This window comes from Chionomys nivalis, chromosome 13 (genome assembly GCF_950005125.1).
Source record: "Chionomys nivalis chromosome 13, mChiNiv1.1, whole genome shotgun sequence".
Classification (NCBI taxonomy): Eukaryota; Metazoa; Chordata; class Mammalia; order Rodentia; family Cricetidae; genus Chionomys; species Chionomys nivalis.
In genome coordinates, this window is record NC_080098.1 from 22,560,126 (window position 1) to 22,576,203 (window position 16,078).

Consider the following 16,078-nt stretch of genomic DNA (forward strand, 5'->3'; position numbering starts at 1 on the left):
GAATGACTTCCCAGGTATTCAAGCACAATTCGCAGTTGCTATAAAGTTCTAGATATGAATATTAGTTAAATGCTCTTCATCATTTTTCCAGCCCCCAAAGGATATCTTGCAATTTTATCCAGTCGCATAAAAAGAGAAGAGCCAATAAAGAAATATTGTCAGGTTCCATCCTTACAAAGAAAAGAGTTTTAATACACAGGAGGTTATAGATCGTGGGCTGTGGTCTGGTGAACACATTTATGTAAATATTCCCGAGGCTTCTACATAAAGGGGCTCGGGGTGCAATTGTTATTCTCCAGCGAAAGAAATTATTTTACCAGTTTGAATCTTTGCCTATTCCTTTTCTTCAGGTCTGAAGCTATAATTAAAATTTATTTCTACGTTTGTTTAGATCACCATCCTGGAAAAATCATTGACCATGGAGTGAATAGCATGATACATTATCCTGTTACTCCTGTAGGTACAATAGTAGACAAGTTTGCCAACTCCCAGCAATATAATTTTTTTATCAGCATAAAGAAAAACACATTGTTCTGTATGATGGATACTGGAATTGTATGTGGGGCAGGGGAGAGGTTTGGGGGTCCCACATTCTGGAAACTGGTAGTGTATCAGAGCACCAGAGAAGGTAGGAAAGTGGAATTTCCCCTGGTTCTGGTTTAACTACGAGCACTCAGAAATTTAAGTGAATATATCACAGTTAAATAATTACCAATTTAGAAAACAAAAATTCTACTTGGTGGTCTCCTAGTGATTTCCTTATTTAAATGAATTCCTGACAAGCATCTAGCAAGCATGGAGACTTCTTTGCTCTCAGACCACACACACACACACACACACACACACACACACACACACACTGATTTGCAACCTGTGCTTTAGATTGAAATTTTCCCATGAAAGCGAAACCTGGGTGTGCTGGTAACAGTTGGTTAGCCTCGGATATGAAGCTTCACCCATTACCTTTTATGAGCTCATCCTAAAAGCAATTATTGGTATACCCAATGCAAGGAGCAGTTCAGATCCCTTTGGAACTAAAGGGACATAACAAGCATGCTTTTAAAATCCACTCTATTCACAATGGATAACTTAAAGAATATTATTACATTGCACACATATGGTTTGGGTGTACCTAAGCTCTGAAAATATTACCGGCAGGAAATCTCAACTTGCAAAGGCAATTCTGGGTAACCGAAAACATTTATGTAAATAATTCTACATTAAGCATTTAATAACATTTCACCTTAAGTTTAAAAAATTAAAATTCATATCCAAATGTAAGGAATAACTGGCACTTCATAACTGTGTTTTGATAAGAAGCACATACATCTCCTTCCTTATTGATGGGGAGCATCATCAGCTTGAGCCAAAATCTACCAGAAAATATTTGAAACCAATTTTATCTTTTAATTTTATTCATTGCAACAATGCCCCCTTTGTTTCTCAAATTAGACCCCTAGTCTTATTCTATGAATTTGCTAATATATATCTAATATATTGATCTGGCACAAACAGTACATTAAGCAAAGCACTAAAATATTCTAAATACATATTCTTCATAGACATCAACCTTAGGAAGAGAATTTTCATCTAAATCAGTTACTTTTTATTTTATGGTCTGTTCTTTTTATATCTAATGTGTAAAAAAAATGGTGTTGACATTTGAGAAGTTTGAACCAGATTTTTTCATATTCTCTCCCACAGTCTCATAATTTTCACCTTAGAAACCAATGTTCATCTTATAAAATGAAAGGCATTTGAATAGGCGTGAAATACTTGCCTTGCACAGAAATGCAGTTTATAAGAATATAAGCCTTAAGTTAGAGATCACTATATTCCACTGAAGCCTTTAACATAATAAAGTAACAGAACACAATAGTTTTGTGATCAAAATTATAAAGGCAAAAGTTCTTACTTGTCCTTGGATTTCTAAACTCTTTGTCTGTGAATGCAGAACAGAAAACTAAAAACTAGGATTGCTGATTGCTTAAGCATTAAGCATACCGTTGTTAACTTCTCTCTAGTGCTACATTCCGCAAGTCCCCCAAAAGGGCACATTTTAAAACCCTAAGCATTAGCTACAGGAGACGCAGGTCTGATTAACAAGGCATTTGCCACAATGATAACAGTATTACAAGCATTCTCAATCAATAAGTTTTCTTTCTGTAGTTAACAGGGAGGCAAGCTATAAATCTCTAACTTAATCCAGCTAACGTAACTGCAAAATGCAAAAAGCTCCGAGAATGGTAGATAATAAATTTTTAAAAGCATAAAACCACAAATAAGCAGACCCAAAGCTCTTCACTCTGATAGTCCATACAAACAAGATTATAGGAGATAAAAGGAGGTGTTGAGGAAAACACACACACACACACACACACACACACACACACACGGGGGAAAAAAAAACAGCCCCAGACAAGCATTAAGCTAGTTTGACAGCTCCATTGTTCGACCGGTCCCATTGTCAGACCCAAAGATGTATTCAGTGCTACAATGTCTGCGAGCAAATAAACAAAAGACTGCATTTTAAAAAGCAGGATGCCAAATCTATCATAATTCTCTCTCAGCTTCCCAAAAGGTCAGCTGTGCCGCCTTCTTGGTCTACGATAGAACCCCAACACCCATGCAGGAAGCAGATATCTGCTTCCCCACACATGAGGACCCAGGACGCCATGCAAGAACAGAGGTCTCCAAACAGGTACACATTTTGGCAAACAGGATAAAGTGATCCAAACCTGATAACACAGGACGACTATTTAGGTGGCTAAGTCCAGATTAGAGTGGTATTTGAAACGCAAGTCTAATATGGAGTCTCCTCAGCTCCTTTTTCGGTGATTATTCCATGCAGAGTGCATAATAATGAAAGAGGCTTAGACATTGCAAAGGAAAAGACGAACCAACAGCCAGATTCGGAACCCTTAAAACATCCACTGGCTGCTCATAGATAGCAGGGAGCAGATGCATGGTCTGCTTTCAAAAGGCAACTAGTACACATACAACTCCCTCACAACAGCCCATCTCCTTTTCTCCCTGGCTCTCTCTCTCTCTCTCTCCTCTCTCCCCCAATCTCTTGGTCTCAATTTCATTTCTCTTTCTCTCTCTCTGTTTAGATTCTTTTTCCCCCCTCCTTCTCCTCTAAGCTAAGGAAGCTGCTTGATTCGGGGCAAGATTAGTGTTTCCACCAGCTCTCGGAACTAAAAAAGCCTATATTAAAAACAAAGGACCCAACAACATACCTTAAAAGCAGCTCCTCATTTCTCATAGTAACAGCGGATTTGGGACAGCGCATGCTTTCTACACTGATAGTCTCAACAAAAGCCAGTTCAGAAGTGCGCTCAAACATCAATGCCACAGTCGCTATTCACTAATGCGCCCCCTCTCCTCTCTCTCTCTCTCTCTCTCTCTCTCTCTCTCTCTCTTTCTCTCTCTCTCTCTATCCACTCTTCTCTCAAATGCTGAATAGTAGAGAAAAGGGCTCCTGCAGACTCACTGAGAAGAAATAATCCTCTCTGACAAGTTACGCTATCTAGGCATGTTTTTGCCCTAGTGTGCTGTGTCCCCTATAGTGAGCTTGTTTTATATGCACTCAAAGCCTGGTTGGCATTGGTTCTCCTAATTACTGTCTTAAAAACTGGAAAGATTTTAAGCAAGCCAGTGACCTTCGTTTATATAGACATTTAAAGCAAAACCAATCTGACAGTTTCACCATCGGCTATCAGCAAAGCTTCACAGAGGACTGAGACTTGAACAGGTCAGTGTGCTCAGAAGGATTTTTGCCTCTTTTTTCTGGGACACTGCATTCACAGTTGGATTCATCTGTTCCTCTTCTCTTGTCCTCAGAAAGAGTGACAAGGTCAAGACCCTTAGCCCCACCCTGGATCTTAGATGCAGAGAACAGAGGCAGGGGGACTCGGAAGTGCTTTAACTCTGTGCAAGCCGGAGTTCTTATAAATTAGACCTTCATTCACCAGAAGCGGGCGTTAAGGAAGCAGGCAACACAAAGATTGTTTGGTCGCATTGAATACCTAGTCAATAGATATAGCTGTTTTATCCCCAAAAGACAAGAAAGTGACTTTTTCCCAAAATAAGAAAATTTGCTACTCTGATTGACTGTATTCTCAGGGTTTTGCACATACAGATGACCAGGGAAATACACACTCCCCTTTTTAATTGTTGAAATGGGAAGAATTCCATGCATAATTATCCAAGTCAAATGGCAAGTTAAATACACAGAGAGAGACGACACAATGCTATGGGCTAAACAAGTAGTCATCCAAAGGGCAAGTTGAGACATCACTCCAGGAGATGCATACTGACCTTGGAAGTTGAGAACACTCTCAGCTTGTATGGAATAACCTAGAATGTTTCAAAACAGACCTGGGTCAAAAATGCTGATGCCAATTCTGAACACCACTCCAACATCAGCCCAAAGTATATCCTCCTTAGTAAAATTCTAGACTTGAAATATAAATGAGAATAAGAGTGAAGAAAAAAATATTGGTGGGCTCTGTTCTGCCACCTATTTGAAGACCTGAAGTAATGTATCCGATATCTTACAAGATCCCCGACTTTTGACTTAGTCTTAGTCTACAATAGGGACATGAGGGAGATGAGGAGATAGATCCTTAGTCTCTGCTACTCAGCAATCCTGCTTAGTGTATCAGTTAGGCTATGGAAATAAATGCGAGGGAAGCCAACCGCTATTACCATTTCTACCCATCAACAGACATGGCGAACCACTTGACAGAGGTCAGTTCCTGAAACAAGAACCTTATCTTAAGGACAACTCAATTTTACACATCTTTGCTTCATTATAGTATATAAAAGTTACAGAGTGGATATATGAAAATGATGACCTTGCCAGGAAATACTAACATATGAAATCCAACATGTTCCTTTGGAAGAGGAAAAGCACCATGTAAATGAACTTGGAACCAGAGAGACCTTGGGGAACTAGCATGTGACCCTTTTTCATTTGTGGCTGGTGCTGCATGTTGGAGCAGAAGGCTCTCGACCTCCTTGTAGCTCTTTTGCCCTGTAGATAAATGGAGCCAACGAACGCTAATTTATTTTAAAGCATGTGAAGAGCCTGTGATAAAATTGGGTATATTTGGCCAGTGCAAATATTAATAAAATGTGGAATGGTTTCATGGACATCTGGCATGAGCTTGTCTGACAGGGAAGGGTAAAAATACAAGGCCCAGGCTGCTGCTATGACTTCTCATGCAACTCTCTCTACATTTCAGTGAATTGGGGATTCATAATAGTAATGACCAGACTTGAAACAAATCCCTAAATCTTTTGTATCTATCCACTTTGTTTTTAGTCTCGAGTCCTAAATAATGTGAACGCTACTGAAGTCAGGATCTACTACTTATCCCCTTCTCCTAAATGACAGGCTGAGGACCTTATCCACTCCAGCTACATGTACTGAATATGGGTTATAAAATGAATGAATAGAACATCTATGCTACTTGCAATATTTGCATACTTTTTAGGAAGTTTGTGACCCCAAGTGTACACTGAATTAACCTCTGCTCTTCCTCACACATCCAATAGACTGTCGTTGCCTCAGTTTGAATTCTCGTATCGAATATTGCTCCTATGAATATTTGTTAGTAAATTAGTTCTCCTTTTACAGTTGAAACTGGGGAAAGGATCATTTTGTTTTAAAAAGAATACGCACGTTTCTTCATAAATATGAAAAAAGCTCCCATTTTGGGCATGAGTTGGCACAGATGACAACACAGGAAAATTCCTTTCATACTCTTGGTCTCTAAATTTCAAGGTCTCTTTGTATTTAGCCATCCCACAACATTGATAAAGGAGGCATAAAGTTACGGTCCCAACTAAAAAGTTCAAGTGCAGAGAGAGTGCGTGACTTGCCTACAGAAATGCAATAATGAGCAAGCTTGGGAACTCTGTCTACCGCATCCTGACACAGAGCTTGGCTTCTAGACACACTAGGCAGGACACGGCCTGCAAGGAACGTTTAGTGTAACGAATCTGACACTTTCTTAATGTGATCGTAGCAGCCTGAAAGGAAAGATAGTAAGTTAATGAAAACTTAGTTAAAAGGTTACTCCTCTGATACTAGTTTTACATCAATTCATTTCAAACTTTATTCCAATTGAAGATTAAAGCCACACAGACTAAGCACTCTTGAGGGCAAATTTATTATTTAGGTCATCAACAATAGTTAATTTTAACAGTCTTGATTATTAAATTAGGTTTGTAGGGAAAATTTGTTTGAAAGAATTATAGCAGCAATTAACAATGAACAGCAACAAAAAATAGATTGTTTCAATGTCCCTTCTATTAAAAAAGACATGTCCACTTCATAAATTAAACTTTAGCTAGGAATACAAATTTGGCAAAGGACAAACTAGAAAAGTGTTGTGATGTGGGAATATTGGTGAAAGCTGAGAATCAGCCAACTACTTGATCTTTCTCAATTTGAACTTCCTAAAAGTTTTTTGAAAGGTAAATTATATGTGAGTTTATTTCTGTTACAATCCCCAGAATCTAAAGCTAAATTTTCACATGCCGCATTGATGACTCCAACTGTTTTCCACCTTCTGTGCCTCGTCTTTGCATTTTAACATTTACATTTTGAAAGTAATAGAAAGGCACCATTTCAACTGGCTTGTATAATACAAAGAGTGACAAGGATATAAGGTCTCTACGGAACAAAATCCTTCTTTGATGGAAGGTGGGGCACTCCAAAAACCTAGCCTACCTCTCAGAGCCACATCAACGAGGGACAGTCTTGAAATGCAAGAGCACCAAGAATACCAAATTTATTTGGCTTCAAGTTTCAGATGTTAAAAATTGCCAGGTTTACTACTGGGTATACACCAGAAGGACTCTACAGAAATACTTGTACATGCATGTTCATTGCTGTCCTTTTCACAATAGTCAAGAGGCTGAACTACTATAGATGTCCATCCACAGATGGATGCATAAAGAAAGTATGATATGCATTTACAATGGAGTTTTATTTAGGTGTAAAGAAGAATTAAATTATGTTATTTTCCGGGAAATGGATGGAACCGGAGATCATCCTGTTAAGTGAAATAAGCCATACTTAAACACATATTCCATGTTTTCTCTCATCTGCTAAATCTGGATTCAATATATACATATTTACATGCATGTGTACAATATAAACAAACACGTGTAAGTAGAAAGGAGCTGATATGAAAGAAAGGAGAAGGAGTCTTAAGAGAGTTAGCAGGAAGAGAAGAGAGGACAGTGAGAGGGGAAATAAAGACATTTGAAAGTTTTTTTAACTTGGAAACTATATTTATATACACATACATATAGAGGAGATATAAGGAAATGTGATTAGGGAGCAAATATGAGCAAAGTATAATGACACATATGGATAAAGAAAGCCATTATTTTGTATTCTTACTAAACAATTAATCTAATAAAAGAAGTGGGGAGATGGACAGGGGTTCAACTGGTAAAGTACCTTCTATGCAAGTGTGAGGACCTGAATTAAGGTCCTAAGGGACCACATACAAGCCAGGCCCACTGGTGCATACCGGTAACACCAGCACAAGACATGTGAGGAAATAGAGACTTATGGATCCCTGTAGCTCCCTGACTAGACACTAACCAACTGCTGAGCTTCAGATTCAATAAGAGACTGTGTCTCGAAAAATCATGTAAAGAGCAAACAAGGTAGACATTTGATGTAGACCTATGCTCTCTGCACAACTGAACACATACATATGAACGTGTACATAGAACACACACACAAATACAAATGAAAGAATTGCTTGATCTTCGTAAGAAACACTTTGCAAGCATGAGGATCCGAGTTAGAATCCCCAGCACTCACATAAAATCTGGGCATGGCTAGGCATGCCTGTAGCTCCAACATTGAAAGGTGGAGATGGGAGGATCCTGGGAGCTTGTTGTCCAGCAAATCTAGAGGAAATAGTAAACTTTAGGTTCAATGAGAGATCCTGTTTCAAGGGAATATGGTGGAAGATAATAGAGAAAGATATCTGAGATTCTTTTCTGGCTTTCCATGTGACTGCATGGGTATACACACATATACAACACGCACACACGCACGCACACACACACATGCACACATCAGCCCAACACATATGTGTATATATAAAACACAGTATTGTTACCACAGATAGAAAGAATAAACAGAAAATTTGGAAAGTAAATTTTATGTAAATGACTAAAGTTTAAAAGAAATAGATTTCCAGATACCAACTACAGTGCCAACCTTAGATTCTTAGTAACACTGATAAACACATATGTAAATTGTTGCATGCAAATAAATGTAGTTTCTTTTATTTCTGCTGATATTGAGCAAAAGACACAAGGTTCCTCTGATTTAAAGCTTGCTAACCCCGGAGGCGAAGTTTTTGTTGGTGTAATGGGGGCGGGGGGGCAAGCAGAGAAATCAACTCAGGGGTGAGCCCTGGATAGAACTAACAGAAGGTGCTACAACCCTGCTCATTCAGACTCCACTATTCTCAGCTGGCTTGTGAGGACACATTCTAAGCCATAGGACATAGGTCTGAACAGTCACACCCCAATACAAAAGGCTGACAGTTGATCCAAAATAAAATCGCAGCAGTTTGGTAAAGCAGATGTTCGATGGTGTTCTTAGGAACCGTATGAGAGGTCCCATCTCAGGAGGACTCACTAATGATCTCCAGCTCTCCCCTCAGAAGCAGGTGGCAGTCATCTCAGTGACAAGAAGTGGCTTGAGTTCCAATTGGGGATTCCTTCCATAAGCCATGGGGCCATTTACTCATTTCAAAATGGAAGATGCTTACTGGGGTGGATAGAGCAGGTGGGCGAATAGTTAGCAGGAATAAGTGTAGGGCTCCTTAAGATGAAAGTGTTATATTTATCAATAGGTACGTGTACATAATAAACAGTGAAGTACTTAGGACTCCTAGAAGTCATTTGAAAATAGGTACAAGGTAAATCTAAGAGGACGTATTGTAGACTAATAATGACTGCTTGCTGTAAATGAAAGCAGACATCAAGCCTTGGAGAACTGTGTCTGTCCACTGAGGACAGAATGCAGAGGATTTCTCCTTTACATCAACAACCTTAAGTAGCCTACTGGCTAAAATAACTGGCTGTGGACTCTTATCACTTAGCAGACAACATTTTCACAATTGAACAATCATTTCTGGCCAAATGATTTGCCAAAGGTGAGCCTGGGGCAGATCCATGGGAGAATATCTTTAAGCAAGGTGGTAACATTTGCTTGGAAAATATGCCAAGTATATTCTTAATATTTGTATGACATTGGCTTATTTGCATGTGTATGCTCACACATGCATGTGTGCACACATACACTTGTAGAAGTTGGAGGACAACTTTGATTCTTCCCTTACACTATGTGGGTCCTACAGGTCAGATTCAGGTCATCAGGCTTGGCTGCAGTTGTCTTACCCACCAAACCATCTTGCCTGTCCTAGGCTTGCTCTTTTTAAGTGAGACATATGCATAGACAGCTGCTTTTCTTCTCGTGCAAACAGCCAAGTCAGAGGCCCTATGCCCTGGGATCACTATCCATGCACTGTAAAGGGGAAGATAGAGTCTGCTGCACTTGGGGAAGCCCTCTCTCTTAGTGACTTCCATTCTAGGGAATGACTGAGAAGTAAACTGTACAGCATGAACAAGGACCATTACTGGGGCTGAGAAGAACTTTGTTTCAGAAGGGTGAGACCAAGATGGTGATTTGTGTGGGGGAAAAATGAAAAGGAAACCAAGATGGTCTGGGGAAGATGGCTTTGAACCCATCACACTGCATTTATAATCATCAGAATAGTGAAGTGACTCTATGGCTGCTTATCTTTCTGTAGCACTTTCTGAAATTATTTGCTTACTTGTTATTTGGTTTTCCTATCTGAATTTCCATTGCCTGAAATCAAGAAGATCCCATTTTCTCGCCACTGTAAAACACGGTGGAGCATAGGGTGGACACTTCATAAATTCATGTCTGATGGTTAGGGTTCTCTACATAGTATTTTTCTGATACATTGTCCAGCCTCACTGGTTGACTGTTATTCTATACTATTTCTAAAAGTACCAATGAAAAGTGACTACTAAGTCATTAGGCAAGAACCTGAGCGGTCCAGAGGATTGGAGAGTCCTGCTCCTAACTTTAAGAACTGCCATGTGTCTAGAGCTTGAATCCTAAGTTTTTCCTATATATGTTTCTTGAATTTTAGTTTTGATTCATTTTAACTTATTTTGTGCCTGTGCATGAACCTGTGTTTGTATGTGTATGTGAGTATGTGCCCAGCACAGCACACAAGTGAAGATCAGAGGAAACCCGTGCGTCATCTTTCTTCTTCCACCATGTGGGCCTCAGGGATCCAACTAGGGCCATTTGACTTGCCAGCAGGTGCCTCACCCTACTGAGCCATCTAAGCCCTGTGACTGAAAAGCAGCTATAAAGAGGTAAAATTCTGTATTTCTTTCAGTGCTCTCTATAAATTAGGACTTGTTAAATTGTAGGCTGCTGGGACTAGATGAGACTTTCAGAATCAAGGCAATGGGGGTGGAGGGTGGTTTGGGTGATCTCTTGGCAAAAAGTCAGCGCCTATATAGGCAAGGAGGAAGACTTAGAAGTTAGACTGCTTTTCCTCCTCTCCCTTGGTCCCGAAAGTGGGTCTGTTGTGTGCATCTACCTAGTTAGTTGTGACACAGCACCACGGGTTGGCCTCAGTCCATTTCTTTCAGGGCATCTTGTATTCTAGCTCCTTCTCCCTTCACTGGCTTCGACAGTAAATTGCTTCTTACCTGTTCCTTCTGCTGTTGAAAACAGGGCAAGCTGTTAAATGTGACATACATTTCCTGAGATCAGTTCCTAATGAATCATAGTCTTGCATCTTAAGGAGCTTTACATTTGATGCTGGGACAGACACGCAATGTTGTCCTGAATTCTTTATTATCATGAAATGTATTAGTATAATTAGGGTATTTATAGTAAATGTCTTAAGGACATTATTAAGTCATACTTCAAAAGAACATTCCTGACTAGTTAGATAGAGGTCCAGAAGTAGCAAAGACAGGGCAGAGAGCAGTTAGAAGCTGGGTGAGGGGGAAACACTTCATCTCATGCTGGAAATTTGGCCATAAGAAGGCACAGAAAATTCTGGGCTCTAGAAAGATAACTCTGTTTCTACTGTGAAGTCAGAAGTGGACGGAGAAGCCAGCAGTGGAGAAGTCACTGTGCAGATCAGGGTGGGCAAGCCTTTGAGGGAGGTTCTTTTCTGAACTGGCCACTGCTTATCTGCTCGGCCTGCACAAGATGTTCTACTGGAGATCAAATCACTAGGCCCAGTATATACAAAGTATCATACGACACGTATGACTGCTTGCTTTGGAGATTAGGGGAAAATCCAAGAAAACGAGCACAGGGGGGAGTGAAGCCGATTTCTTCTCCCGGTTCCGTACTGCTTACTCAGCAGCTACAGAAAGGAGAATGCGCACACTCCCCTTTGGCAGAGTCAGAATACGGACAGCTGAGTAGGTGGGAAGAACACAACACAAGAGTTGAAGACGATTCTGATGTTTTCAGTTTGGGTCATTTGGCAAATGAGGCTATCATTGACTGAGAAGGACGATGGACATGGACACACACACAAACATACACACCAAAATCAGGGTGGCTAAGGAAGTTACCTTGATCCATTGAGAACAGACTAAGCTCAGGATGCCCGCAGGCAGATCTGGGTTGAGGACGCAGTTAGCAACATGACTGTGGGTGAGATCAGCCAGGAAGAGAATTGAGAGTGAAACAAAGCACTAAGTTAAGAACCGAATCCCAGGTGAATCAGCAAACGAGGAGGAATCGAAGGAGGATACGCTTCAGTGAAAAGAAGCAAAACACGTTGAAAAGATACTTAGACCTAGTTGGAAGGTCTAAGGATAGAATACATAAAAAGTTATTTACTTGGCCTAAGTGATAACAGGAATTAAGTATTTGTATGCTAGATGGAAAACAATGCAGTGCAAATAAAAGACAGTTGTTGCAAAAGCCAATTGGTAGTTGGTGCAATAATTAGAAGGCAGCCTACTCTTAGCTGTGAGCAGGCTACTTCTGTGCCCACAAACTAGCCAAGAAAGGAGGAACTAGTATGGCTAAAGGCACATCCCACAGGTCGAAGTAAAATTCTAGCTTGACTAGACTAGCCATGACCAGCGAGATAAATATGAACGTGCTGAGCTATTCTCTACCATCTCTCTAGCACATAAATAGAAGCTGAGGTGAAGGGGCTGAGGGAGGAGATTGCATCCTGCATCCACTTTCAGGATGGAAGAACAATTGTGTATAACTAAGATATACGTTTCTAACAGGCACGTGAAAGTCCACATTTCAGAAAAAGCAACAGCGAAAGTAGTTCTTGAAGGTATCTGTGAATTTTGTCTGATGACACAAGGAATCATAAACTCTAAACTTAGGTAAAACTTTCTGGGTCACTCATAAGATTCAAAGCATTATATCACTAAAGAAAAGAACCTGTAAGTGTTTAGCTCCCCAAATATTGACAGACTGAGCATCCACAAGCAACCAGTACCCAGATCAAAACATCTTGGTGACTAGGGATGTAGCTCAATAGTAGAGGACCTGGTCAGTGTGAGTGAGGCCCTGGATTTCATCACCAGGATTTCAAAACATCAAACCAAACCAAACTAAACCCTTGTGTCTATTTTTGGTTCTGTAACCAAAGCATGACTTGTTCCTATAAATAGAAATTATCTAGAATGTACACAAGTAAAAACTGCCAGAGACAATGAGCCATTTTGAACAATACTTTCTCCAGAATGTGTCCGGGTCCCACCATCCATACCCTCCTAATCCAAGTCACCATAAGTCTAAGGAATCTCCTGACTACTTGCTAGTCTCTTAGGTTCTGATCACTCCCATGCATTTGAGCCAGAATTATTTAGCATCAAACTATGGTCGGAACTGTCTCCAGCTAAAAACTCATCAGAACTTCAAACTTCCTGTCCTTTTCCATACAGTTCAATTCATGCAAGATCCACCTCTGCCCCAAAGGCCACCATCTATAGGACCAACTTATCTGTCTGTTGTACGTTATGCTCTTTGCTCTTTGAACTTCTTCTAGTCCTCAAAGAAGAGATTTTTTTCTTCTGTGCTGTTCCTGCTTTTCTCCGCAAAGCTCCAGTGGTCACTAGCTCCTCACTAGGTATATTTTTGTCCGTCCTTTAAGCCTCAGCTTGATTATAGAGTTCTTGGCACAAAACAGATGCTAAGAAATGGATGTTAGTATATATGAATAATATATTAAGACTATCACTTCAATGGAAAATGATATGCAAAGATTCCATAATATGTTCTCAGTTTGAAGAATGCTAAAATCTTTGGTGACCAACCACCTCTTCTTCTGAAGGACTACAGTGCTGGCTCTCTAAAACTGAATGGCATTATGGGGCACTTAAAAACAGCACTAGACACAGCCTCTGACCAAGGAACTGAAAATCATGTTGGAAGAAGACAAGTTCCAGGTGAATTGAACAATATGGTATCTTATACCGTGAGGTTTTATGAGCTGTAAGAGCTCCCCGGAGCAGCACATGAGAAGAGTCAGTGCAAGCAAATGAATGGATAAGGAAAATGTAGTGATCCTCCCCGTGAAGAAGGAAATGACGTCATTTTCAAGAAAACAGATGTCACTGTTAAGTGAAACAAGCCAGATCCAGGAAGACAAATAGCATAAGTCTACTCGCATATGCAGAATTTTGACTTAAATATATTTACACACATATGTAATGATATGAATGTAGAAAGGGGACTATGTGTGGGGAGAAAGGATCTGAAGTGAGGAAGGAAGAAATGCAAGAGGGTATGAAAGACAAAAATAAATAGCACACGTTTTATTTCATATAGCCGTAGTGAAACATCCTCTTCTTTTAATCACTTTCTGCCAATGACGCCTCTAATCTGCTCCACTCTCTGGCTATAAAACTACCCAGATGCCTGCATTAGTCAGCTGGGGCTGCTGTAGCAAAACACTTTAGGGCCTTAAACCACGGACATGAAATTCAGAGTTCTGGAGGCTTGGAGTCAAGATCAAGGTGCTAACAGGGTTGATTTCTTCTGAGCCTTTCTTTTGCATTGTGGTAGCATTTTCTCTTCTTATAAGGCTGGCAGTCCCTTTGGGGGGAAGCCCTACATTTAGGACATCAGCAAGCTTAACCCGCCCCTTAAGGTGCTCTCCATATACAATACCACTGTGAGAAACAAGAGGTTTGTACTTCAAGGGAATTGGAGTATTCCTCAGGACTGAACTGTGTCCTCTTCCAAACCAACTCACACCTCCTTTATCATCTACCATCTATGTGACACATGCATCTGTCTGTGATCTATCCACCATCTATCTGTCTGTCTGTCTATCTGTCTGTCTACCTATCTGACCATTCACCCACCTATCCTTCCATCTATCATCTATCTATTGACTCTACTTATTCTATGTCTTTGGTTACCAAAATTTTGATGGCTATGTTCCTTCTCTAAAATATCTCACTGCACCTCCTCTAAACATCGAAAGACTCCTCCTGCACCATTTTCATGCTTCGTTGTCATAATTCGTGTGGAAGATTGGATTATTTTGCCAATTATTCATGCTCTGTCGCTATCGTGTGACTATATAGTGCACTAGAGTAGGTAGATGACATACGTTCACCCCACTGGCAGTGAGCTTGAAGCAGAACCCACTTTAGCTTTTAAAATATAAGTAGACATTGTGTGGAATGCTCCTGTGTAGAGAGGAGATTTTAGGTGCTGTGGTCCATCAGGAGAAATACATACTCCCTGGGAATCTGCTGACTTTTCTATATCAGCCCCAGAAGACACACAAGAAAGCATACGAGCCTACTCAATGATGGCAGCCAAGTAGAGCTGACTCATAGACTGAAAGAGAGCCACCCAGCCTAGATCTGCCAAACCACCCTTGATCTGCAGGCTTGCAGAAGTAAGAAGTGTTTACTGTTGCAAGTCATTCCAGAGTGGAATGATCTGTGTGGAGCTTATTGCAACAACTGACTAGTCAGCTCATTTTCTTGTAGATGCCACAGTTAGTGTTGGTCTTGCGAACAGAGACCACAGTGATAATTTACACAGCTCCAGTGCCTGCAGAGGTGACTAGCACTCTGTAGCTGCTCACTCAATATTCACTGCACAATAAGATAAACACACAAAATAATTGAAGAAGTACAACGAAGAAAGGGTGACAAAGTATTTTTGCAAGGAGGATGGGGAATTTGAAACCAACCTTCATTTGCCTGTGTAGTAAGGCACTGCCTCAAGAAATTGAAGAAAATCATCACCAACAATAATCAAATAACAACAAAAACTCGGATTAATAAAGCCCCAGCAGAAGAAAACAAACAACCAACAAAGTATGATTCGTGTTTTATGTTCAGTTGATAAGGAATGAGAAATATAGTTCAGTTGGGAAGAGAGCTTGCCTAGTATGCACAGAGCCCAGAGCTCCACCTCCGACACTGGACACGGAGACATAGAACTGCAATCCCTGTACTTGGAAGGTAGATGCAAGAGGCTGTCCTTAGATACGTAGCAAGTTTGAGGCTACACAGGACCCACATATGTATTTCAACACACTCAGAGATCAAGGGTTCCAGATGGCAGCAGTGTCATGTGACAAGCACACAGGACACAACTACAGCACCCCAGCGACTGAAGTAATCTTTTGGGGCTACTTCTTTTAGTCTGCAAACTTTGGAACAGCTGCAGTTTCTGGATGTAACCACATGTAATACAGGGAAATGGATGATAAAAAGTGTGACCCTCCCCCAAAGAATTCAAGAAAACAAAACTATAGGAAAATAAAACTCCATTTATTCTCCCATTGAACAACCTTGCTTCTAGGTATCCATCTCATTTGATGCAGACAATCTATTTCCAACTCCCTTGATCGAATTGATGGTTTTTGCTCCTGGCAGATGAGCATGATACCACACCTGAGCCTTTGGAGGGTCTTTGGTCACCAGAGGTCTCTGCAGCCCGTCCTCCTCAGTCTTCTCAGCA

General features: G+C 40.5%; 1 protein-coding gene across 11 annotated transcripts in view; it reads right to left on the minus strand.

The window, feature by feature from the left end:
- Celf2 (CUGBP Elav-like family member 2) overlaps nucleotides 1-16,078 on the minus strand; it is an 826,738-nt gene that overhangs the window by 322,657 nt on the left and 488,003 nt on the right. For 4 of the 11 annotated variants that reach the window (XM_057788203.1, XM_057788189.1, XM_057788202.1 and 1 more), the window contains exon 1: nucleotides 3,240-3,380. The exons of 3 other annotated variants lie outside the window; for them this stretch is intronic. In XM_057788203.1, coding sequence (XP_057644186.1) covers nucleotides 3,240-3,346 — 107 coding nt within the window. In that variant the 5' untranslated portion in view covers nucleotides 3,347-3,380. Of the gene's footprint in view, nucleotides 1-2,738; nucleotides 3,006-3,239; nucleotides 3,381-4,320; nucleotides 4,340-16,078 lie in introns of those variants that run through there. 4 more of the 11 variants (XM_057788196.1, XM_057788198.1, XM_057788199.1 and 1 more) reach the window with 3 other exon arrangements.